This window comes from Nelumbo lutea, chromosome 4 (genome assembly GCF_056320005.1).
Source record: "Nelumbo lutea isolate HS-2025 chromosome 4, American lotus-T2T, whole genome shotgun sequence".
Classification (NCBI taxonomy): Eukaryota; Viridiplantae; Streptophyta; class Magnoliopsida; order Proteales; family Nelumbonaceae; genus Nelumbo; species Nelumbo lutea.
In genome coordinates, this window is record NC_142687.1 from 80,898,488 (window position 1) to 80,924,694 (window position 26,207).

Consider the following 26,207-nt stretch of genomic DNA (forward strand, 5'->3'; position numbering starts at 1 on the left):
GGGTCCCACGCCATACAAAGAGAGTCAAGCTAGTCAGCATTAAAAGGAAGTGAGCCTGAAAGCTTAATGGGCCTAAAAGCCCATTTCGAACTGGGTTAATTGGATTAATTAAATAGAGGCAGATCTGGGTTTGGATTAGTAGATAAGGATAAGCGGATAACTATTATCCACTTAAAGAGTCCAGATCCAAATAAAGATTTGGATAAGGGAATTCCTAATTTGATTAGGAATAAGCTAATATTGAACTGCAGTTAAGATAAGGAATTATCCTTATCACTTAAAGAGTCTAGATCAAAATAAGGATTTGGATCAAGAGGCTCATAATCAGATTAGGAGGTTGTCAAAATACAGAAGACAATTCAGTTAGACTGATCTTGCCTTCAGTTCTTTTTCTTCCTACTCTTGCCGCCCTACCCTGTTCGATCTCCAATTCTTGGATCTGATCAAGATTTGATCTTGATTTTGTTCTTGCTAGAAGAAACGATTTTAAAGTTGTTCCTGCTACCCCATTCGGTTCTTGCTGAAGAATCACAAGTTCTTGATGAAGAACTACCTGTTGATCCTGCCTCATCCTAAGCTGTCATCTTTAGTGGAGGGAGGATTTGGTACAATCTTTGGGTGTGAACACCTACGTTGGTAGAAGCTTTTTGCATGGATTCCATATCAGGTATATCCCTTCCTAATCTTGATTTTAGATTTGATCGGATTTTGTTATAAGAACGAACCCTGAAAATGCAGTTTTCTAAATTAGGAATAGGATTCTCGGATGGGGGTAAAGAAATTTTTGATATTTCGCCCAACCTTTCTACAGGGTTCGGCCATCCATATGATGGATTTTCCATCCCTTTAGAGACAAGGTACCCCATGCGTGGAACGGCCCAAGCCCGCTTAATTTCGAGTTGGTAATCGGTGAGGGTGCGTACACACATCACATACGCCGTGCAACACATACCGCTCAACACTAACTCGACTAATTAAGTAACCCTTAGATATATCAAACCACTTATAGAAAGTGCATTAAGTTTTATGAAAAACCTGTATCATCAGATGAATCATGTATATATATTCCTATATACCATTCAATTCACACTATGAATTATTTAATATATTATATGAATTTCCCTTCCGATTCATTCACATAAACCAAATCAACTAAGAAGTGGCCAAACTCCTAATTGCATTACGCATAATAACTCATAGACAATATGAAAATAAAAACAACTTTGTTAAATTAGATAAAAATCAATCAATTGTCATGGTTAGGCTTTCCATAGCCCTAGTTACAAATAAACTAGTTCATGATAAAGGAAATTAAACGAACAACGTACAAGGAAGAACTTATGATGTCGCCCTTGAGATTGAGAACGTTGTGCTTGTTTTCTCCTTGTAGCCGTCTAGTTGTCTGTCTCCTTTTCTGCCGCCCCCCTCCCTTTTTCTTTAGGAACTCTCTCTATATATCATGCTAGAAAGATAAGGACTCCCTATAAATTATCTCTTATAAGATAGGATTTGAATTCTCCTAAATAACTTCCTCTTCACAGTACAAAAATAGGAACCCAGATATAGATCGAATCTGCCAGTTTATCCTTCCAAAATAAAAGGAACTTCTTGAGGTGAATCAGCCTGAAAATTCGCTCCTTTCTTGAATTAAACCGTCAAACATGTACTGGTAAGGCGTGCCCGCTAATCTTCACTTCAAATTGCGCCATAAATTGAAATTTCTACCCATTGATATTTAATTCTTCAATTCCAAGCCCATCTTACATGCAACATTAATTTGGCTTCATTGAATATGAAATTTAAATAAAATTTATAAATTAAGCACAATTTCTATCAAAATTAAAGAGAATTATCTACAATTAATATATACACTTTACACTCTATCAGTTTATGAAGCAAATCCAATAATGTACTCCTAAATGCTTCACTAGGTACACCTTGAACATTCCAACATAACATCTTTAAAGAAGAGAAAATTTGGTAAGCATGGTTTGTTCTAGTTGGTGAGAGCCAATAATGCCTTAATTCACCTTCATCAAATTCATTCACAATTGGGATGGTTGAAATTTTATACATACGATGAATTCCACAGCTATCATATGTGAGACCATCTATTATCTTGATGAACATAAAAGTTGTGCTTGGGTAAGAATAAATAATATGGACTTGTGTTGAGAGATGGCTAAGGTCAATCTCCATTGGATTTGGTCCAAGGAATAATTGCTGGAATTCAATGCTATTAATCCCAGTAAAACTTTGTGGTGGCATTGTTCTCTCTACAATGGCATTCACTGGAAGATTTTGTTGAAGTAGATAATAAGGTGAGGCATTATCTTGATCTTCTACTTGGGGAGAAAAGATTGGTTGGCTAGTATAAGGGAAACAATCCATAATTAATATAGGAAACACCTTCAATATCCATGATTGTATCATTGTATGAATGGATCCCATATAAAGATACATAGGAACTTGAGGAGCTAATATGGTCCCAGGCATAGAAAGATGATTTTGTCCGTGACATGAGAAGGCTGGTTGGATGAAATAAGCAATGTACTCAATTGGTGTATTTGAGATCATATGCACTCAAGACCTTGATGATATATTCCAGATATAAAACAATGGATTTTGTGGAATCAAGGTGAGGTTGCCTGCACCAACTTGGCTCATAATTTTGAACTCAAAACAAATAGCTGGAAGAAGGAAATGAAAGAATTGTTAGTTTTAAAAATACAAAAGAAATTAAATAAAACAATTAATCAATAAACACATAAATACAATGTAACAACTATTAAAAGATCTTTAATATCAAGTTATGTCAAATGAACATTGTGTGCACATAAAAAGAGGAGAAAATAATTTAAGCACTAAACAAAATAACCTCTCTACACCCCCCCCCCCCCTTAGCCAAAACACTTTCCCTCTTAATAACATATAAGGGTCTAGTTAATGAAAGAGTTCATGCTAAATGCTTTTGATGCTGCATCATCCTGAAGTTGTGCTAATTCTTGGTTCAATCCTATAATTTGGTGTTTCAATTCTGCAATTTTTTCCTTCAATTTTGCATTTTCGAGCTTCAAAATGTTGATTTGATTGCTCAAGTCTTCCACCTTTTGATCAAGTTCGTTACTCTTCCAAAAATAATAGTGCATGTCAGAGAAGTTGATATCCTCAATCTGTAAATTGTACAATTGCTTTATCTCATTTATTGCATTTTTTTTATGCAAGTTCGTTGGCGTGTTTCTTTGTACTACCATGATTTCCCAAAAATACCGATCTTTCTCCCCTTATATCACAATGAACTTCAGCCACATAATATTCCCCCATCCTCATGACCCTCCATAATGGTGGATCTAAGTTTACGTGGCGTATCAAATCATTGAGCACTTTTTTTGTAATGGATGATGAATACCCTAGTATTTTCCATTAACAAAAACTCTGCAAAAGGAGAAAAAAAGGATTGTAAATAGATAAGAAATTTAATTTATCTTTTTTTATCAAGTGCTTGTATTTGGAAATTGATACTAAACATATAATAGTATATTGACACTAAAGATATAATAGTTGGAAATTCAAAATACATAAAATGTGCTAAAAGAGAAACAAAGTGGCTAGTGATTGGGTTGAGACTTGAGACTTGAGAGAGATATCCAGCCAAAACCGGTTGCTGATTGGACGCCATTAATAAATAATAACAGCTCTTTAGGTCAAGATTGGTTGCTAGCTAAAGATTACAACCACCCAAGTAATGGCTGGCTGCAGAATGAAACCCACCTATGAAGTGGGGGTGTCGAGGGCCAGACAACAACTTGTAACAGCTTAATAGTTGTTTGTTTCGGGCTCTCCATTTGTAGGAGCTGGCATTTTAGTCATTTAGCATGCTGCCCACTTTGGTAGGCAATTAGGTGATTTATTCCAATGAAATCCCAGTGTTACTTATCAAAATAGAAAAAAAAAAAAAAAAACTCCTTGACAAGGTCTCTAAGTATTGTTTGTCCAGACTAGTTAATTACATGCCCTTAATGAAAATTATAATTATCTTAAGTAAACTAAATTCCTTCCATCTTTCTGTAGATGCAATCTAGCCATGTGAGCTGTCCCTCCAAGTCTTCCTAACCCTAGTCAATAAGCTCAAAAAGAAGAGCTGAAATGGCTAATTTATATCTTGCTGGAACTACTAATTTCTTGGGGTTGAAGGTGCTTCCCCTCTCCCTATATCCTTTCCTGGGGCTGCAAGCAGATGGGATATAATTGGATTTGCCTATGTATAACCCACCCCCCCCCCAGGAAAAAAAAGGAATTGGATATGGATATGCTCAGTTCCATATTTGACACTCTTATCTGTCAGATTCAGATCGAATATAGTTGAGTGGGGGAAGAGGAAAAAAATGGGATTTAGCTTTTGGGATGCTGGCTGTTTTTATGTGAGCCAAGGCAAGTATTGGGATGCTTGGGTCAGATTGTGGTTTATCGAATCATAAATGGATTGAATTTGTATTCAAATTCTGACAGATGGATACCATTGTACCATATCCTTTGCCAGCTACCCTTCAACCTTTTAGTGCAATAGAAATGAAGATATATGCGTTAGGAAACCTAAGATTGAGGTTATTGTTGATTCAGGGAGAGGACTTTCTAATCCATTCTACTAACAATCTTGGTTGCAGTTTTGTATTGTATGGTATGCTAACCTTTGAGCATTTGCTTGGTGATTTCATGCTGCAGTCTCCCTTCATAGGTATAACTATCTTTATGTAATCTGATTCTCTGGCTGAGACGTGAGGCTGTGAATCCAGAGCTGACCCATCTAGGGAGTTGGTGGGTCAGGTCAAGATTGGTTGCCAGCTAAAGATTACAACCGCCCACGTAATGGCTGTCTGCAGTGCTGCACAATGACCCAAACTGACAATCAATAACTAAACCCCTCTATAAAAACTAAGCACCGCCACCTGGGATACACATTATAACATATATGAACCAGAAGGCTCAATTTCTCACTGGTTCAACTGTCCAATCTGGTCCAGGCCTGACAATACTGGTCAGACCATAAAACTTCTCCCTACCAAGATCCCCCCAAAATCTACCTCCATTTCACCAGACAATAACATATATGATTAATTGGGCTAAAATAGCACCAAAATTGGCCCTTCAGGCAGCCACTTCAGCTGTCCCAAGAAAGTCCAGAGTCCCAATATATGTGAACATGGCAACAATATATGTGAATTTCCATGGCAACAATACATTATGGTGCTATCACTATCATAACTATGTAATACATGATAACAGGAGAAAAATGAAAGATATATAAACAAATGGTAAATTTGTCACATAAGACTATGTTTGGATCAAATAAAAGGAAACTCAATTAAAGTGTAACTCTTAGTGATAATCCAAGAAAACTGATACAACTGACAGCTTGACAAACAGTCAATCAAGCCTCCAATTCAGACCCGTTAAATCAGTTTTCAGACTCTTAGGAGTCGTTAATCCATGAACGTTGTCCAGGAAAAAACATGCGTGCACACGGATTGAATGGTACAATTTTTGGATTATAGCAGATGCAAGTGATGCACTAATTTGGTGTTTTAGATTAATGAGAACAGGTAATCTAGAGCTACATATGGGGGAAGAAGTACCAAATACAGTAGGGTGCTAAGGTGTACCATAGTATCTTTCCTAAATAAAAAAAAAATACAGAGGGTACACCCAGAAATTGAAAATGAAAGCAGTTTTGGTTGACCTGATAAACATGGTAAATTTGCCACATGATAACTCTGCATTTTGATGCCAAAAGGGCATCAATTCAGGGGTATTTTCGGCCTTAGAATAGTCAAAGTGTACAATTTTCCCAGTTAAAATCAATTATGTGACCTCTGAGGGCCTCTGTGCAAATTATGTAGAAACCTGAGAAGTTTTTTAGGTTGAAGTGCAGTTTTTGGGAATGTGGTGTGAAAACCAACTGAGAGAGGGGGTGTTTTTGTAAAGAACTGAGAACAGGAGGGTGCATCATATCTGCTAAACCCAATTGGCGCCCATCCTATTGTATTACCATGCTCCCCTCTCCTTAACAAACCCTAGGGAGCCTTTTTAACCTAATCTTTTCACTCTTATCAAACCCTAGCCACCCCTAGGTGTTCAATCTCCACCCTCCACCTCTTTTAATCTCAACCACTCATTTTAGGCTCTCCTTTATAGCTTTTAAACCCTAGGGCGCCACCTATTCTGCTAATCCTCACCATTCAGCCCCTCACCTCCAAATCTCAGCCACTCCCTCCATCTTATATCCCAACCATTCAATATAGGACACCACCTATTCTTTTAATCTTAACCCTTCAACCCTAGATGTTCTAATCTACACCCTCCATTTCTGGGTGCCCAAATATCAACCCTACATAAAATTGTGTGCCCTCTCCTTTTATTTTCAGCCATAGGATCACCCCAAAACCATCTTAGCCATCCATTAGAAACCCTAGAGCATCCCTAACTTTGATAAAACCCAGTTGTTGCCCCCATCTTTCTCCTTATTCTCAGTTGTGTCCACCCTTCTCTATAAAAAGGGTCCTAAAGGCCCTAAAGAAGGGATTGGTTAATTCACCCAAGTAAGAAGGAAGGCTAATATTGAGAAGTTCAAGGGTAGAGAAAGAGGAGGACACTCAGGCAAGATGAGGATTTCCTACTTGCAGTTCGCCAACATCACTACTACCACCTCTAAATTTGAATCCCAACCATTATTTCTTCAGTTTTAAAATTACTTTCTGTTCTTTAATTTCTAGTTTAATTTTTCCTTCCTGCAAATTTATTTTTATTACATTTAATTTGTGTTTTATTTCTTTTCTACAGATCTGAAATTCAGCCAGGTAAGACGAAAGGCCTAGCTCGAGAAGTTCGATGGTGGAAGGAGCAATCCGGAAATTGCTACCTCTGATCGGATTTTCAGACATTCTTATTTTGTTTCTTTTATTTAATTGTTTAGGTTATTTATTTATTTTTATGCACTTGTTATTCTTAGTACAATTCGAATTTGGTTTTAATGAATTCCATTTTTTTAATTAATTAATTATTTTTTTATTTCTACAACTCCCGCTTGCGTTCTCTTCTCCCGAATCTAAGAAAATATTAATTTTTCCCTCGCTTTCCTGTGGTGACTACTCGTTCTCACCTATTTACTACGTTAGTAGTTATTTGAGAATCAATAAAATTCTATAAATGTTTAAACTAGTGTTCTAGAGTGTTTAACGACGCACTTTCGAACACACCACCACATAGGACTATGTTTGGATTAAATAAAAGGAAACTCAATTAAAATGTAACTCTTAGTGATAATCCAAGAAAACTGATACAACTTTCTTACCCATGAACCTACCTATAAGCCCAAAGGTGAAGACATTCCTTCTTTCTCCTCAGCTTAAATCTGAAAGATCACAAAGCAAGATAAAATCATGAAATACATATTTAACCTGTGCAAAAGAGAATAGTTGTAGAAAAAAGAAGAAGAATGATCTTGTAAATTTCAATAGTTAAAACATTTAAACAAAGCGGAAAGTGATACATATCATAGCATGTATCAAAACACATACTAATAATAAACAGCTTTAGTAATAGCATTATAATAAGCCTTTTTGGTATAGGTCAAAGCATCAAGTTTCAACCTTGGCGCCCAACCAAGAGCACCTAGTGGACTGGATGACTTAGGTGATGCCTTGACAACTATTTGTGGAAGGGGACACAAAATCAGTAATCAATTCCCTCTCTCGTCAACTTATATCTAAAAGACCACAAAGAATGCAGCTATAATCCTATAACCAAGATTGGCTAAATCAATTGCACACAAAAATCTATTTGTGGAAGGGGACTCAAAATCAGTAATCAATTCCCTCTTTCTCCTCAACTTAAATCTGAAAGATCACAAAGCAAGATAAACTTTTCATTGTTTCATTTTTTTTTTATTGTGTGATTAACTAAGAAAATTCATATGTCCTATTGGATTTTAATCTCATAAGAGATTAAATCCAATGGGTTTGATTGGTCAATTACATGAGAAATTGCACCTGCACACTTGGTTGAAAAATCAGTTTTTCTCTTACAAAAACCAAGTTTTGAACTTGTCCCACATTGAAAAACTGTAAATTTTGTTTTTAGTATTTCAATAGGAGTTGATTTACACTCCTTAGAATTAGTAGAGGAGAGTATGGGGATTAAATACCGTGCAACGTGCGTGCACGTGCAGCGCAATGAGGCGCTTTAGAGGCTCGCACGTGCGGCGCAATGAGGTGCTTTAGAGGCGCACTTTGATCGCACTTCGTGCGCACCCGCGTGGCTCGCGATGGATGACTCTGGTTTTGGTGCGTTGATGACTGTTGATCACCACTGATGAGATCAACGGTCACAATTCGATCGGGTGTGTTCAAGGTGTCTTCTCTAAACCAGCACCTACCTTTTCATCATACCTTTTCACAAATTATTTAAGGAGCATGAATCAGACTCCAAATCACACAATTTCGAAATTCACTCTCTCTCTCAGTCCGGTCTGCTACAGTCTCACAGAAGGTTTCTTTGGAGACTCTTCAACTTTGCTAGTTGCAGATTCTCGCCCAAGGCTCTGTTGTATCCTGGGAACGAATTTGCCTGTAACCCAACAGTAAACTCAGTAAAATTGAGTGGAGGCAAATAACGTTCTAAAGACAGTGTCTTTAGATACGCCTCAGAGCTTCTCCTCCAAAGTTATAGTGACCCCATCTTTTCCAAACATGTCCTAGTCACCCTAACCCATATTCGACTATAAACAATATTATTAGAACCAGCTTCCACCCAGTTAGCAAGGGTGATGTGAAAGATATAGATCAGACAAGGTAATGGCTGACAATGCTTACCAAGAAAGTTAGGATGAATAAAAAGAATAGGTCCCCTTTTCCCTCGAGTATTTCAATCACATTGACCATTACCTTAGAAATTGTCTACTTCTCTTGGCAATAAATAAAGAGAGATTTCATAAAACATTAAGCCAAATAAAAAATCTTAGAAATCCTACATCCATTAAACATTAAGCCAAATAAAAAATCTTGTTCAATGTACATCCATTAAACATTAAACATTAAAAACATTAAGCCAAATGTACTACCAGTATCATGCGAGAGCAAATAGTTCAGAATAACAAACTTAAACAATCTATCAAACATGATGATTTTGTGGAAAAGAAGAAGGGCTAGGATAGAGTTTTGAAATGGTTGCACTCTTCTGTTATTTACAGCAGCAAAAAGGCTAACAGAGGGTCACATAAAGGCCAAACTCTACTGGTATTTACATCAGAAGAATTCAGGCCACAATAATGGAAACTCTAAGCATGCGAAGACAAACAGATCCTAAAGAAACAAAACTTAATGCAATCAGAGTGGTAGCTCTACTATACAAAATGAGAAAAGAGGAAAGAAACTGAACTACATAACTATATGATAATTAAAAATAAATAGCAAACTACCACATCTTATTTACAAATATATGCATATAAACAAACATTTTTCTGTCCTTAATGGTATTTTTATCAGACAACAATCAGAATATATTATTAATATCAAAGAGATGTATACATCATAGACTTGAAATGGTTGCATTCTTCTGTTATTTACAGCAGCAAAAAGGCTAACAGAGGATCACATAAAGGCCAAACTCTACTGGTATTTACAGCAGAAGAATGCAAACCACAAAAATGGAAACTCTAAGCATGCGAAGACAAACAGATCCTAAAGAAACAAAACTTAATGCAATCAGAGTTGTAGCTCTACTATACAAAATGAGAAAAGAGGAAAGAAACTGAACTGCATAACTATATGGTAGCTATTCTTTTATTTCATTCTAGCAAGGGTCATGAATCTCTAATATGCACTGAGAAGTTGAAGTAAATAGCAAGGGTCATGAATCTCTAATATGCACTGAAAAGCTGAAGTAAATAATAGAAAGAAATCTTTGAAACCTTTGAAACCTTCTAGAATGAAGAGAGAGGAGATTGAAATCTTTGAAACCTTTGAAAGAGAAGAGGAGGGAGAAACCTTTAGCACAGGTGTATGAGAGGAGGAAGGTGAACAGGAGAAAAGAAGCAAGGAGATGAAGAGGAAAGTGAGCAACGAGAGAAGAAAATTAGATTGAGCAATGAGAAATGAGGGGTAAATGTAGAGGGGAAGAAAGACGACCCAAGCAATGATTAGTCATTGCACAGGGTTCAGAGGGTCTAAACGTGGAATCCATCAAAAAATTGTAAAATCTATCAAAAAATTGCAAAATCCATGTATCAAAAAAATTGTAAAATCCATCAAAAAAATTGTAAAATCTATCAAAAAATTGCAAAATCCATGTAGAAGGTCGAAGTCAATTGTCGAGTGGTCAGTTAAGATATTATAACTTAAACACGCAACAAAATAAAATATGCAATCCATGCAGCAGTTGCCTCTTCAGTTCTCGAGAACTGAAGGAGCGAACTCTAGCAGTTGCCTCTTCAGTTCTCGAGGAGTGAACTCTAGCAGTTGCCTCTTCCGTTCTCGAGAACTGAAGCAACCGAAGGAATGAACTCTGGAACACGAATGCTGAGAAATCACTTGGATCAAAACGTGGAGCAACCTGAAATGGCAAGAAAGAGAAACTGAGAGAGGAAGAAAGAAGAAGAAACAAAAGGAACTGAAGGAGAAATTGAAAGAAACCAGAAAGAAAAGGGAAACCTATTTACCTGGAACAGAAATTTCTGGCAAATCCGTTCGTGGCACCGCAGCTCTTGAAACTGAACCCTAGGTATCCCAAACTTCTGTAAGTCAAAAAAGCTTTCTTCATCTCCTCCGCCTGAAGCAGCTCAAACCCTAAACATAGCTCTTTGTAAGGCAAGAAAGATTTGAAAGAAAAGAGGAGGGAGAAACCAGAAAACGGGAAGGGAGGACGAACACGTGAAGGAGGAGAAGATGGCACACGGGAAGAAGGAGAAGATGACACGCGTGTATAAGATGGCACGTGTGCGCTTATGATGAAACTCATCGATGGTGTACAAATTCGCACGTGTGTGATTCTCATTAAACCATGGGGCATACGTGTTGATACGCACGTATGGAAGAAAAATTAAGATACACTCGCAAATATTATAAATACTTTAATAAAATAAAAATGCATTAGTAACACTAAATATAAGATATCAATGTGGTGTATATATATTAATTTAATATATTTTAATGGTTTTATAAAGAAATATATTGTAGCTAATTATAATCATGATTTTCAAAATCGGACGGTTAGATCGGAAAATCGAGTGATCGGTTCTATTTTACTCTAGAATCATTTTTTCCCCAAAACAGTTGATTTGGCCAGCAAATCACTAACGTAGGCAGTCGAACCGTTCAAACCATTCAACGGTTTGATCGGTTTTTATTTTTTAAATTTTTTGTCAGAATAGGTCATCTGTTTGTTTCGAATGGTCAGACCGTTTGACCCAGGAACCAGACCCTTGACCGGTTTGTTGTCTAGATTGGTTTTAAAAACCTTGATTATAATTTCGTTAAAAATCCCATGCTTAATTATAATTTATAAATTGTAATTCTTATGTTTTAATGTTTTATGGAATGGGAAAACCTGACTCTCCTATCCAACCATAAAACATACATTGGCACAACTTTTAAGTGATAATATAATGGGTTTCTTGCAAGGGTGATCATGGGTCAGGCCAAGTCGGGCTTTGCACTTATGATAAGGGCTATAGCTTAGGCCCAGGCCCGGGGTTTCGAGCCTATAACATAAGCCCTAGCCCAGGTCTAAATGGGCCCGGGCCGAGTCGAGCCTGATTCCGGGCCAATGTCTTTCATATATAAAACATTACATATCTATAATAATTTATATTAAATGACATAACATGCATATAAACTTTTATTTTATATGTCATATTATAATATATATATATATAATATATATAATATAATATAAAATAATATGTATACATATGTATACATTATACACAAAATGTATAAGTTTAAATATATGTGGGTCAGGCTTGAAGTATTAAGCCCAAGCCTGGCCCTAAAATTTGCGGACCTGATATGGGACTGGGTTGGGCCCGAACACAAAACCCAAGCCCAAGCCCAGAATTTCCAGGCCAGGCCGGGCTGGGCTGAAATGATCACCCCTAGTTTCTTGTCGATAAGGGCAACTTTTTGCCCTTAATATCAATAAAAAGTAATAACTTTATATAATAGCTAAAATAAAATAGTTTTTTTAGAAAAATATCAAGAAAGGGTAATAAATATTATATTATATTAAAAAAATAGTTATTAAAGAAGAAATTTCAATTGCTTTGTGGATATGAAAGATGATACTTAGAATTATAATATATTCAATCATTGTGATCAAATGATAGAATATAAGTAATTGTTTATTTAATTTTAATTTTAAAAATATAAAAATAAAAAATTATTATTAATGAAGAAATTTTAATGGGTTTGTGGATATGATAGATCATCCATAGAATTATAATATATTCAATTATTTTGATCAAATGATAAAATATAATTATTTATTATTTATTTTTAATTCTAAAAATACAAAAAGAAAACATATTAAAGAATAAATTTCAATTGCTCTATGGATATGATAGATAAACCCATAGATCTAAAACATATTTAGTCTTTATAGGCAAAGAAAAATTACATTTTCAAAATTTTTGTTAATTTATATTTTCTCCAAATATCTTCATGAAATTTCCATAAATCTACTAATAACACACAAAAAAATGTGATTTTGAATGTAAGAAATGTAGATCAACATAAATTTAAACATTCAAGAAAAAAAAAAGAAATCACAAGATATTATAAAAAAAAAAAAAACTTACCTATTTTTGCCATATTTTTTCAAAATTAGAAAAATCTTCAAAAAAATAACGATTCACACCTGTTTTTTGCAAATCTAGCACTCTAGGATTGAGGTTTGGAGTAGTCATTTGATGGTGAAAGAAGGCTTATTTCAGAGAAAATAAACTTGTTTTCCCCCTTTATTTTTTTTTCCACTTTTTGGCCATATCTTTTTCGTTGATACGTTACCGGTACACCCCGATACGGGTCTGATACACATAAAAAAAGATGAGACCCCAAATTTTATGCATATCCCATATCTGTTTTTCCAAGATACAATACGATACCCCCGTATCAGGTGTATCATATCGAAATTTTAAACCTTACTTGAGAGTCATCGCCTGGACTCTTTTCAACGTCGCCACGTCTCCATCAAACAGGACAAAGCCTAAAGATTCGGTTTGGTCTTGTCATTTCGTGGTTTAAATTCCACTTTCATATTCGACCAGCGCTAACTCCCGTGATGCTAGCATGAGGTCCATCTGAGCCCAACCCTTATAAAAAGCCCAAACTCCAGTTCGAATAGAAACAATAAATTTTATTATATGTTATTAATATTAATATTTTTTATGTATTATTAAATATTAATATATTTTTATTATATGTTACTTTTTATAATATATATTTCTATAATTTTATTATATATAATATTATCAAGTCGGGTCCGATTTGATGGGACCTGCTCTTATTTACAAAAAAATCAAGCCCAAACCCACCCGGTCCATGTACCGTTTTTGAGTTCCTTTGTTCAATTGCTCTTGGTGACGGTGGATAATGAGAGTTCGGTGCACAATCCTTCCTAAAGACCTTCATATACATCAAATCAAAGAGTGCCATATTAGCACTATCTGATACTAAAATTTCACATGTGCAAATTAGAATAACAGACGTTTCAAATGTCTTCTCGATTTTTAATATATTATAGAATTTTAAAATAAATAAAAATACTGGTTAAGTTTCTTTTTCCTATTTCATTTAAATAAAAAACAAAGAAAATTAAACAATCGACAATAAGAGTTTCGCCTTGAATTCTGATTTCCAAGAATTAAATGCATGAAAGCTGAGACGATTCTCTGACTGATAACCAACTGGAATCAACAATCAAAGAGTTCCGCCTTGACTTCAGATTTCTAGGAATTAAACGCGTGAAAGCTGAAACGATTCTCGGATTGATAACCAACTGGAATCAACAATCGATGTAAAGTAATTGATTGGTCGATTTTAATATGTAGACAGACAATAAAATATTCATAAGAACAGAGCATCTATCAGCACTCGTCATTTAGAATCCATGCATCTTTATAATGTTTCGATTTCAAATTTCTGTTAGAGCAATAACATCTTCACTGGGAAGTTTTTCTTTATATACACCATGGTTTTAAAATCGCCATTGACCCGGATTGTTAGAGATTTTAGCAACGTGAGAGAGCCATCATCTTTGATCGCTCCCATCGATACCCATCAAAAGGTTAGCGGCGTATCTGCAACTAACTCTATATCTGGGCACTCTTGTTAACTCCCACGAGATCGATGGATGTACCGATGCCAACAATGCTGGTGATGGCACTTCTAGTATGTCGCCCTATAGAAAACTGGGTTCCGTGGAGCTCCACTCCCTTCCACTGCTTTCCCAACAAAGTTTCAGATAGAAATAGAAAACTATAGATGATAGTATGACTGCAAATGAGGAACAAGCTTATGGGAGCAAGACAATTCAACGGTATCCCGACGATTTGGTCGGAGTTGCTGGGGTTGAGTGAGCTCTTGATGAAGTCCATTTCATTTTATCGAATGATGACGCAGTTGGTTCTACTAGCCTGTGATAACATCTCATTGTGGATCAAGTAGCCACTCCCATTTCTTGGATAAATCATTGATTTCGTAGCTTAACATCACTGCAGAAATACGAAACACGACACGATAGCTAAAGGTATTAATGAGAATCCTTGCCTATCTCTAAAACACTATCAACTCAAATTAGACTTCCTACATAATAGCTTCTTTCATATCTCTAAGTAGATTACTGGGATCTTCTAGGCTCCCAATTCATTTTAGAAGTAACGGGTTTAGATGGTCAATAAGTTACGATACATTCATCATTAACAATAGAACATACTAGCTACAAGCATGACATTTGTGAAGATGATGGCTCTCTCACAGATGTAGGCGCATTCGGCTGGCCTATACAAGGCCGACGCATGTTGAATAGAGGGCGCCAGCATAGACTCACCATGAGGACGTTCAGGTTTATCCGATGGGGACCAGGTGGACCCAATCGTAGGGCACCGCGTGGCTCTGGTAGAACATCTCACCAGGCCCTCGTGGGGCTCTCATCTAGACCATTCGACCCTAACTACCCCCTGGCATCTCCGACTATAAATGCAAGGCTCCCCCCACAAGGTAAGGGATTTGAAACCTTTATGCTCTCTAGTGCTCTTCCCTCCAAGGACTTAGCGCTATCTAAGACCTCATTTGGACCCCTCGGCTCTAGACTCACCGCTTACCTTGCACGCATACTAATTTGACTGTCGGATTCCTCACCTTGGGTTCTCACCCGAGAACTCTAACACCTTTTTCCTTACAGGTTCATCTTTGTGGGAACACTTCATCCTCCCTCGGACACCCTTCTCGGTACTAGCCCTCAGCTTCTACAGTATTCGAATGAGCGATTCGTCTCGGCCTCTAGTCCTCGGCCTTGACTCATCTCCTCTGGACCCTCAAAACCTTCGGCCTTCCTTCGAAGTTTGGAAGCGAATTTACTTTGTTGCCTTCGGCCAAACCAAGCCACCATAATTGGCACCATCTGTGGGAAATGTTGCTAAGATGATCCCCCAAAACACTACAAACTCAATATCTCCTAAGCTTCAAACACCATGGTACGAAGATCCAAGAACCCCCATAACTTGGTCACAAATGAACAGTTTCAGGTGGTCCTCAAACACCTGGAATACCTCACACAACGCGTGGAGCAAGCCTACCCCCAGGCAGGAGGTCCCTCCCAAGGTGACCGCCCCACTGGGGTGTTAGATCACCAGGGCCGATGTGAGCACGTTGAGCCCCCAGCGCTCGGCCTAGCCGACCCCCAACGAGCCAAGCTGGCCAAGTCTGGAAGTAGCCAACCCGCCAACCCAACACAAAGAAATGTAAGACCTCCCAACCAAATGGAGGAAGAGCCAGCGCGGTCTGAAGACAGTTGTCAACCTTCTGAACAGCACCACCGCCACAGGAGGGAGAACCCCTAGGATGAAGGCGGGCACCTCAGTCATCGTAGTGCCGACACAAGGGCTGAGGGCCGATGCCACGTTGGTCTCAGATCTCCACGATGGCTTGAATGATCGCCGCACCAGACAAAAGGCACACGGCCCTGCCTTGAAGCATTTTGGAGTTCATGCCGACCCTCACCGTGCCTGCAAAGACAAAGATGGGTGGCAAGCTCCAACCGATCCTTGAATTGCAGAGCTATGAGCTGAGCTCGGGGCTGTCAAAGATGAGCTCTACCAAGACCAAGAGAGTCGAGCTAACGCCTCGGCCGATCAAAGCAATCTGACAAGGAGAATGATTGCCTTCACCCCGGATATCATCTCCGAGCCTCTCCCCCAACACTTCAAGGCTCCTACACTTGAGATGTACGACGGTACTTCAGACCCCAACGACCACCTGTAAAGTTTCAAAGCATTCATGATACTCTATGAGTATTCCAACGCCTTGATGTACTGGACATTCCAGGCCACTTTCAAGGGGGCTATCCGTCATTGGTTCTCCAACCTCCCGCCTCGATCAATTAGCTCGTAGGAGCAGTTTGCCAACCTTATTCCTTGCTCGCGTCATCAATAGCAGACGATGCCAAAAAAGTTTAGTCTCGCTAATGTCTATCAAGCAGAAGCAGGGAGAAAGTCTGCGTCCTACATCGACCATTTCAAAAAAGAAGAGCTCGAGGTCCGTGACCTCGATCCCATGGTCTCGATGTGTGTTGCCATCAACGGGCTCCGCACTGGTTCGGCCCTGAAGTGCTCAGTTGCCAAGACCCCACCGAAGACGAAGCTAGAGTTCCTCAAGAAGGCCCAAAAGTATATTGTGACCGAAGACTCTTTGGCCAGGGACCACCAGGAAAGGGAAGCTGAGTGCCAACAATGGTCCCCCTAAGAAGAAGAGGAAGGGCGGAGACCACCACCACAACAACAACAAGCAACAAGGACAACAAGAAGACACCGGCCTCGGCCCTGACTTACAACCAATACACGCCACTCAACTCTACCCAGGTGCAAATACTGATACAGATCAGAGAGGAAAAGTTCATGAAGTGGCTTGGGAAGATGAAGAAGAAACCTAGGAGGGGAAATCTCAAGAAATACTGCAAGTTCCACCTCGGCACTGGCCATGACACTGATGACTACTATGTCCTGAAGAACGAGATAGAGTCCCTCATCCAATGAGGGCATCTTAAACAATTTGTGGGTGTTGGGCCCAATTTCTCATCCTCCCAGCAGTAACAACAACAGCACCAGCGGATAGTCGGTGTCATCAACGTCATCGACGTAATTACCGGGGGCATGGTCTCGGGAGGAGCCTCTGCCTCGGCCCGCAAGGCCTACGCCAGGCAATTAAGCATCCACAGGCCTACCCCCAAAACGCCAAAGAAACAAGAAACCCTCTCCTTCACGGACGAGGACTTGAAAGGGGTCACAGTCCCCCATGATGACGCTTTGGTGATCTCGGCCATCATTGCAAACTTCGTAATTAAGAGGATTCTCTTCGACACTGGCTCCTTGGCTGACATCCTCTTCTACGAAGCTTTTGAGAAGATGAAGATAGCACCTGAGCACCTCCATCCAGCCAACGTCCCATTAGTCAGTTTCTCCGGTAACGTAGTCAGACCAAAGGGAAGAATTACCCTACCTATCACGGTACGAACCGAGCCTCAGCAGGTGACGAGGATGTACGAGTTCATGGTCGTGAGGATCATCTCACCCTATAATGCAATCATGAGGAGACCGACCCTCTACGTGCTCAGGGCCGCCACCTCCTCGTATCACCTCGCCCTCAAGTTTCCCACAGAGCACGGCATCAGAGTCGCTCATGGGGACCAGCAAGCAGCCTGGCAGTGCTATGTGGCAACACTAAAGGGCAAGAAAAAGGAATCACTGCCACTAGAGGGTTTCAACCTCAGGGAGGAACCATCAAGATGAGGCCAACCAGCTGAGTCCGAGAAGACAGTTTGCGTCAGGTCCAACCTTCCTCCATAGAGCCTATTCGAGCTTTTAAGTTTCCTCAAAACTAATGCCGACATTTTTGCTTGGTCCGTCGCTGACATGCTCGGATTAACCCCTCGGTCATCACTCACAGGCTGAGTGTGGACCCAAGCTCTAGGTCGTTTCGGCAAAAGAATAGGAACTTTGCACCAAAGCATTGGAAGGCCATAGGAGAGGAAGTTGGCAAGCTACTCAGCGCTGGCTTCATCCGAGTGGTATACTACCCTAACTGGTTGTGAAATGTGGTAATGGCAGATCTGTATTGACTTCACAGACCTTAACTGAGCTTGCCCCAATGGCAGTTTTCCTTTGTCGATGATAGACCACCTCATTGACGTCACTTTAGGTACGAGCTACTCAGCTACATGGATGCCTTCTCTAGAGACAACCAAATAAAGATGCACCATGAGGACGAGGAGAAGACCTCGTTCATCATCGAGCACGATACCTACTGCTACAAATTTATGCCATTCGGCCTCAAGAATGCAAGGGCCACCTACCAGCGCCTTGCAACAAGGTGTTCAAAAATCAGATAGGGAGGAACGTCGAAGCCTACGTAGATGATATGGTGGTGAAGAGTCTAAAAGCCGAAATGCACACCTCAGACCTGACCGAGACATTTGACACTTTGCAGAAGTTCAATATGAAGCTTAACCCTAGCAAGTGTGCTTTCGGCGTCACCTCAGGCAAGTTCTTAGGCTTTGACATTACTCAAAGAGTTATTGAGGCCAACAATGACAAGATACAGGCCATACTGGACATGGCACCCCCTTGGTTGGTGAAGGAAACTCAAAGACTCATTGGCCAGATAGCTGCTCTCAACCGTTTCATGTCGAAGTTGGCTGACCACTGCTTTCCCTTCTTCCGCACCATCAAAAAGTTGAAGGATTTTTAGTAGACGGAGGAGTGCTAGCGCGCCTTTGACGAGCTAAAGGTCTACCTCACCTCACCTCCCCTCCTCGCTCGGTCGGCCCCTGGAGAAACCCTGTATCTATACTTATCGGTCGGAGACAAGGCAGTCAACTCAATTCTAATAAAAGAAGACGGAATGTAGAAGTCGATATACTACATCAACAAGGTCCTCTACGATGTTGAAACTAGATATCATGAGGTGGAACAATTGGCCTTTGCCCTCGTGGTCTCAGCTAGAAAGCTCAGGTCGTACTTTCAAGCTCACACAATAACGGTCCTGACGAACCAGCCCCTTAGGGCTGTCCTCACCAAACCCAAGACCTCAGGGCGCTTGACCAAATGGGCCATCGAGCTGTCTAAATTTGATATATAGTACCAACTGAGGCCTGCTATCAAAGAACAAGCCCTAGTAGACTTTGTAACAAAATGCACTTTCAACTAGGCCCTCTATCGAGCCCCCGAAGATGTTGAAGGGAACCTCCCGGCAAAGGAGACTCACCCCAAATGGACACTCTTTGTTGACGGTTCATCCAATACCAAAAGAAGTGGAGCAGGACTCGTTCTCCTCGCCCCAGATAATGCAGTCATTGAGTATGCACTAAGGTTTGACTTCCCGGCATCCAACAAGGAAACTGAGTACAAGGCCCTCATCGCTGGTGAACCAAGTAAATCACGAGTACGAGGCTAGAGAGCAAAGCATGTCCAAGTACCTTGTCAAAGTTCAAGAACTATCCCGCCACTTCCAACGCTTCTCCCTGCAGCAAGTCTCACGAGCCAAGAACACAAGAGTCAAATCCCTTTCCAAGTTGGCAAGCAATTCCGATGCAACCCTCAGCCGCACTGTCCACGTGGAAAAGATACCTCGGCCCTTTATAGAAGAAGCCCAAGTACTTCCAGTAAAGGCCAAACTGTCATGGATGGACCCCATCATCAACTTCCTACTGACAGGACGCCCTCCCGATGATAGGAATGAAGTCAAGCGACTCCGACGTTAGGCCACACACTACACACTATTGGAATGAAAGTTGTACAGAAGATCCTTCACCTTGCCTACCTATGATGCCTCCATCGGGAGGAGGGTGAGTACGTGCTCTGAGAAATTCACGAAGGCATCTATGGAAACCACCTCAACGGCCGAGCCTTAGCCCAAAAAACACTAAGGCAAGAGTACTTTTGGCCAACCTTCCACAAAGACGCAACCGAGCTGGTATGGAAGTGTGACCAATGCCAAAGACATGCCAACCTCTGCCATCAGTCGGCCACAACCCTCTCGGCTCTCAGCAGCCCCTGGCCCTTCGCCAAGTGGGAAATGGACATCCTCAGCCTTTTTCCTCAGGCAACGGGGGGCAGAAAATACCGTGTCGTCGCCGTGGACTACTTTACCAAGTGGGTAGAAGCCGAAACATTGGCTACCATCACAGCTCGAGCAATTCAAAGCTTCTTTTGGAGGAACCTTATTTGCCGATTCGGCCTCCCCATATGCTAGTCGCCGACAACGGGAAGCAATTTGATGATGCCAAGTTCCAAGAGTGGTGCGCCTCCCTCGGCATCAAGCAGCAATACACCTCGATAAGCTACCCCAAAAAAAATGGCCTAGTCGAGGTCACCAACAGAACCATACTGGACGGACTGAAGACCAAACTCGACCGAGCTAAGGGCCTATGGGCTGACAAACTAAGCAGTGTACTTTGGGTTGGATGGCCACGGGAGAAACCCTGTTTAGCCTGACCTACGGTATGGAACCTATTATCCCAGTAGAAATCGGTTAGTTGACGCTCTGAATTGAAGCATACGTCGAAGCCGAGAACAATGAAGCACTTAGAGCAAACCTAGACCTGCTAGAAGAAGCTCGAGAGCAAGCACAAGTAAGGGTGGCTGCCCATCAACAACGGGTGGCCTGCTACTACAACTCGAGGGTAAATTGAGGCACTACAAAGAGGGAGACCTCATCCTCAGAAAAGTCATGGTCCCCGAGCCAGGTGTGGGTAAACTTGGTCCTAACTGGGAAGGCCCCTACAGAGTCAAGCAAGTCATCAACCCCAACACCTTTTTTTGGAACACTTAGATGGAAGACCCGTCCCTCAGACATGGAACTCGGAGAACCTCTAGATGTATCCCAATAAATACAAATTCTGATGAATAAAATGCAAAGTTTCTCTTCGGCTCACTAAATCCCTAATAAATGCAATGTTTAGCATGCATTCTCACTAAATCCCCAGGACCCCTCGACTTTGCGACTAGCCGATGCGCGTAGCCTCTCCCGAGGACCATGCGCTGGAGCTGGACCATCGCCAGGGCACATAGCCAATGGCGAACACCTTAACTTAATGCCTCGCCAAAATAAAATACATCGGGACGGCCGAGGCATCGCACGCCTCACTACCCGCCTAGGCGGCGAACAACCTCCTGGTCGTATATACTTAGCGCGATTAAATAAACGGTAACCCCAACCAACTCGGCGGTTTGCCTCCCTGGAGGCCACGACCTCCCTAGAGTGCCACCTTGGCCTCATCAAAGTAACCACTTGGGAAAGAGATTAGCTAGGTGAGCTACATCTTAGCCTTGTCCTCCCTCCCATACTTTGGCAGACTACCTCGGCCTAGCCTAAGTAAACACTTGGGAGAAAATGAGCCAGGCAAGTTGCACCTTGGTCGCATACATTTTGCCTCAGCCTTGGCCCCTCAACAATCTAAAGCGAGCGTGTACCTAAAGCGAGCCATTACGAGCCATTTTTTTAATTGTGATATCTTCATTGGGAGGGACAGAGACCCCTTGGTAAGAAAAAAAGGAGAGAGAAGAGAAAGAAGAAGGAGAGAACGCCATACAAAAACTGCTATGAATTCATTCATTCATCTTGTAAAGAGTTTACAATAAAAAAAAATCCTATGGCCTCAACGGCAGAGCACATTTACATCATAAAAAAGAAAAAACAAAAACAAGCAGAAAGACAAAAACAGGAAGAACTCCACTAAGCTTCACCGCCATCCGAGGGGAGGGTAGAGTCGTCAGCGCCATCAACAGCTTGAGTCTCTTCGGGAGAGTTAGGAATCAACTTCAGCCACTCGATGTCAAAATCGAGCATCACCTGCAGGAGGGCCTCCTTGGTGTCCTCGATGCCATCCATGTACGATGTGGAGGCATACTCCATGAGGGTCTACTGGTATTCGAGCGACTTCTTGAAGGCCTCCACCACCGCCTTAGCTGCCCACTTCTCTATCCCAGCCGTTGCCTCGGCGGCCCTCTTTTCCGCCTTGGCAGCCCGTTTCTCAGCCTCAACACCCCACTCTTCGGCCTGCGTCACCCACTGTTGAGCCTCTGAGACAATGTTGTCAAGACGGACCCTCTCCTCTTGCTCCTGGACGAGGTGGGCCCGCATTGCCTTTAGGTTGGCCTCCAACTTTGTCTAGAGCAGCTACTCATCCTTGTGGGCCTTCTTGAATGTGTCACACTTGTCCTCAGCAGCGGCGGCAGCCGGCCAGAGCTTCTCCTTCTCTTTCTCGAGCCTACCTAAGTGCGCCAAGGTGAGGCTCATCTGGTCTCCCAGACCGATGAAATGAAGACAAGCCTCCAACAAGAATCATCAGTAAGGACTACAACAAAGAAAGAACCAACAGACGAAGCATGAGGACAAAAGCTTACCTCGGCCAAGTGGTAAAGCCCCTTGTCGTGGACAGATTCAGGCTCTTTCTGCATCATCCTGAAGTGATCCCTTGAGAGGATCGCCCCGCTCACCAGGGCCTGCCCGACCCCTTCTTCAGTAGTCGAGTCCCCCTCATGAACCAACCACCGAGGGCGAAAGACTTTGGAGGACAGCTCGGCTCCTCTAGCAAGCTCCTATGTAGACATGGGGGCAGATGAGGGCCCCGTAGGGTACCCCTTGGTGGGAGGCTTCTTTGTCGTGGCGTCCCCAACAAGACGCTCACTGTGGGCCACCTTCTTCGGCGGCTGCTCTCTCAAGGCCTCCTCGGCAGGCCTCTTCTTACCCACTTCAGCTGCCTTAGCCAGCTTCTTGGCCCCCTTGGCCGACCTCTTCCCCTTGTCCCCTCGGCCTGTGGGGACTTGTTGTTGAGTGGCCCTCTTGGCGGGGACTTGTTGCTAAGCAGCCCCCTTGGTGGGGACTGACGACCGCTCATCCCTCGTGGGCACGACCTTGGCAGGCCTTCTCGACGTCTGCCCTCCTGCTTTCCTGCTTGCTTGGGCCTTCTGCTTGGCGTGAACACTCTCCAGTAGCAACCTCTTCGCGTCCATCAGCACCTCTGCAAAAGACAACGAATCAGTACCAACAGGCGAGGATGAATGGAACGTGTAAAAAGCTACGAAACCTCTCCTACCGAGGGGGGTAGGGCTGAGCCCCGCGAACACCAAGGGAAGCTCCTCCTCCACCAAAGGTGTTAACCTTCAAATGTCATGTAGGCCTCTCCCCACTTTGACCTGAATGACTAACCTTCGAGGCAAGAGATGGAAAAGAATTTGCCCTTTCAGTTGTGGACTGACGTGGGGTTATCGACAAGTCTCCCCCTCTGTGGCTAAAGATAATACAAGCTAGCCTTGGAAGAGTGCTTCCTCCGCACAAACATGACACGGAATAGTTTCGGGGTCAACTCCACATCCGAAAGTCGAGCCCACACCAGCATAGCTACGAGGGTCCTAATGGAATTGGAGACGAGTTGACTGATCATGATGGCATACCACTCCAGCAGCTCGAAGATTAAAGGATGAAGAGGAAACCTAAGGCCGAACGCTAAAAAGTGCTAGTATATACAAATTTCCCCCTCGTCAGGGGTCCACGGCCAATCGCCGAGAACGGGAACCCTAAGCTGGTAGGACCAAGGTATGTGCAACCTCCTAGCTAGGGCTTTCACTTGGTCCACGTACAAAGTGCTGCCGAACTTTGAACGTGGAAGGGGTTCACGGCCAATCGCCGAGAACGGGAACCCTAAGCTGGTAGGACCAAGGTATGTGCAACCTCCTAGCTAGGGCTTTCACTTGGTCCACGTACAAAGTGCTGCCGAACTTTGAACGTGGAAGATCAGCCATGGCCACCCTTCGAGCAACGCTTTCAACCACCATCCCCGGGACGAGCTCCAGGATCCACTCCCTCTCGGCTTGGGGTGACCCCTCTGGCTCCTTCGGCATCACGGATGCAATGCTCTCACAGGGAGGGCCATCACCTGGGCGGCTGCCCTCGGAACCACCAGAGGCTACCCTCTCCCTCAACACCATAACCTCTCTCTAAAGGGGGACGACAACCAATGGACCCAAGGGAGAAAGGGGGGAAGGAGTCCGAGGAGAGCTCTCTTTCGAACCATTCAGAAGTCCATAGCACTCAGGGCCAGAATCAGAGAAAGAGATGGTTTAAAGAATTACCTAAAGACGAAGAAGAAAAGGAGGAAGATGAGGTGTGTCAAAGAGCTGAAGGTCTAAGAGTAGAGTTCACTCGATAGCAAGGGCGCCTAGAGACAAATGACGAAGAAAAATCACACTAAGGCTCCTATTTATAGAAGAATGAACGGCTCAGATCCCTTCGGATCCAACGATCGTGAGGCCTTTGCTTGCGTTGACCATCCGCGGTGTGAACTTGGCGCCCAGCATCGGGGAAACGAAATGACACCTAGTGAACTAGTGCATGCCGAGCCTTGAGGAAACAAAACAATGCCTAGTGAACCAGCGCCCAGCCTCGAGAAGATGAAACGACGCCGAGCGAACCAACGGGCTCGTTCGCCACAACCCACTGGTTTGAATGCACAAACCCGATAGACACGTAAACTAGTTCGCCCAGAGCGCCCTACGGGAGGCTCTCCTTGCGCCAGACCCATATCGGGCACGACCCCAACATGCCATGCCAGCCCATGAATCCCGTACCACACACGACCCCAGACCGTTGTCGCGTGAGTACAAGGCACATGCTCAACTCCGCTGGGCCCCCTCCACCTCGAGCTCCCTAGCCGAAGCCGAGACATCCACAGCTTCACTTCTCTTTCACGAACTGAAATCGGACCAAAGGAAAAGCAAGACGAGGGTGACGCCACTGTAGGGTACTCTCCGCTGAACAAGCCCGATGACACCTACCAATATTGACACTCCCTTTGGCCGAAGCCAAGTCCCCTTTCAAACCCCCACCTCGGCCTCGAGAGTGGGGGCAAGTGATGTAGGCACATTTGGCTAGCCTGTACAAGGATGATGCATGTCAAATAAAGGGCGCTAGCATAGGCTCACCATGAGGACGCTTAAGTTTACCCAATGGGGACCAGGCAGACCCAATCATAGGGCACCGTGTGGCTCTGGCAGAACATCTCGCCAGGCCCTCGTATGGCTCACATTTGGACCATCTGAGCTTAACTACCCCTTGGCAGCTCCGACTATAAATGCAAGGTTCCCCCCACAAGGTAAGGGATTCGAAACCTTTGTGATCTCTAGTGCTCTCCCCTCCAAGATTAGCGCTATCTAAGGCCTCATCTGGACCCCTCGGCTCCAGACTCGCTGCTCACCTTGCATGCATACTAACTTGACCGTTGGAGTCCTCGCCTCGGGTTCTCCCCCGAGTCCTCTGACACCTCCCTTGCATATTCATCACTACGGGAACAACACTTCATCCTCCCTCGAATGCCCTTCTCAGTACTAGCCCTCGACTTCTACAGTATCTGAAGAAGCGATTCGCCTCGGCCTCGACTAATCTCCTTTGGACCCTGAAAGCCTTCGGCCTTCATTCGAAACTCAGGAGTGAATTTACTTTGTTGCCCTTGGCCAAACCAAGCCTCAACACTCACGTTGCTAAAATCGTCAGGGAAAGGTCAATTAAATACTTAACCTCAATTGTTGATTCTGGTTATCAGTCAAAGAATCGTCTCAGCTTTCATGCATTTAATTCTTGGAAATCGGAAGTCAAGGCGGATCTCTTATTCTCGATTTTTTAATTTTCTTTGTGTTTTATTTGAATGAAATAGGAAAAAGAAACCCTAACCAATATTTTTTATTTATTTTAAAATTTTATAATATATTAAAAATAGATAATACGTTTGTTATTCTAATTTGCACATGTGAAATTTTAGTAAGAGAGAATGCTGGCACTCTTTGATTTAATGTACAAGGTCTTTAGGAAGGATTGTACAGGACATCCGGACTCGGATAATGAAGCCACGTTGCTCATTCATTCTACCGTTTCAATAATTCATGAATTGGG

General features: G+C 42.3%; 1 protein-coding gene and 1 long non-coding RNA gene across 3 annotated transcripts; one reads left to right on the top strand and one right to left on the bottom strand.

Annotated features, from left to right (window-relative positions):
* Window positions 1-2,017: 2,017 nt before the first annotated feature.
* On the bottom strand, window positions 2,018-10,922 carry LOC148861297 (uncharacterized). 2 transcript variants are annotated; one of them, XR_016112414.1, is made up of 3 exons: window positions 10,712-10,922; window positions 7,361-10,605; window positions 2,018-2,690 (listed from the first exon to the last, which is right to left on the bottom strand). It is a non-coding gene; the product is annotated as an uncharacterized LOC148861297 (long non-coding RNA). The 2 variants fall into 2 exon arrangements; XR_016112415.1 differs by lacking the exon at window positions 2,018-2,690 and adding an exon at window positions 2,773-3,435.
* Window positions 10,923-17,416: 6,494 nt separating this feature from the next.
* LOC148861298 (uncharacterized) lies at window positions 17,417-18,052 on the top strand. The gene has a single exon (XM_088985029.1). The coding sequence runs from the start codon at window positions 17,417-17,419 to the stop codon at window positions 18,050-18,052; it is 636 nt and encodes a 211-aa protein (XP_088841155.1).
* The last annotated feature ends 8,155 nt before the right edge of the window (window positions 18,053-26,207 follow it).

Excerpts from the sequence above, each read along its gene's own strand:
- LOC148861298 (XM_088985029.1), top strand. The coding sequence starts at position 17,417 with ATGGTCTCGGGAGGAGCCTCTGCCTCGGCCCGCAAGGCCTACGCCAGG.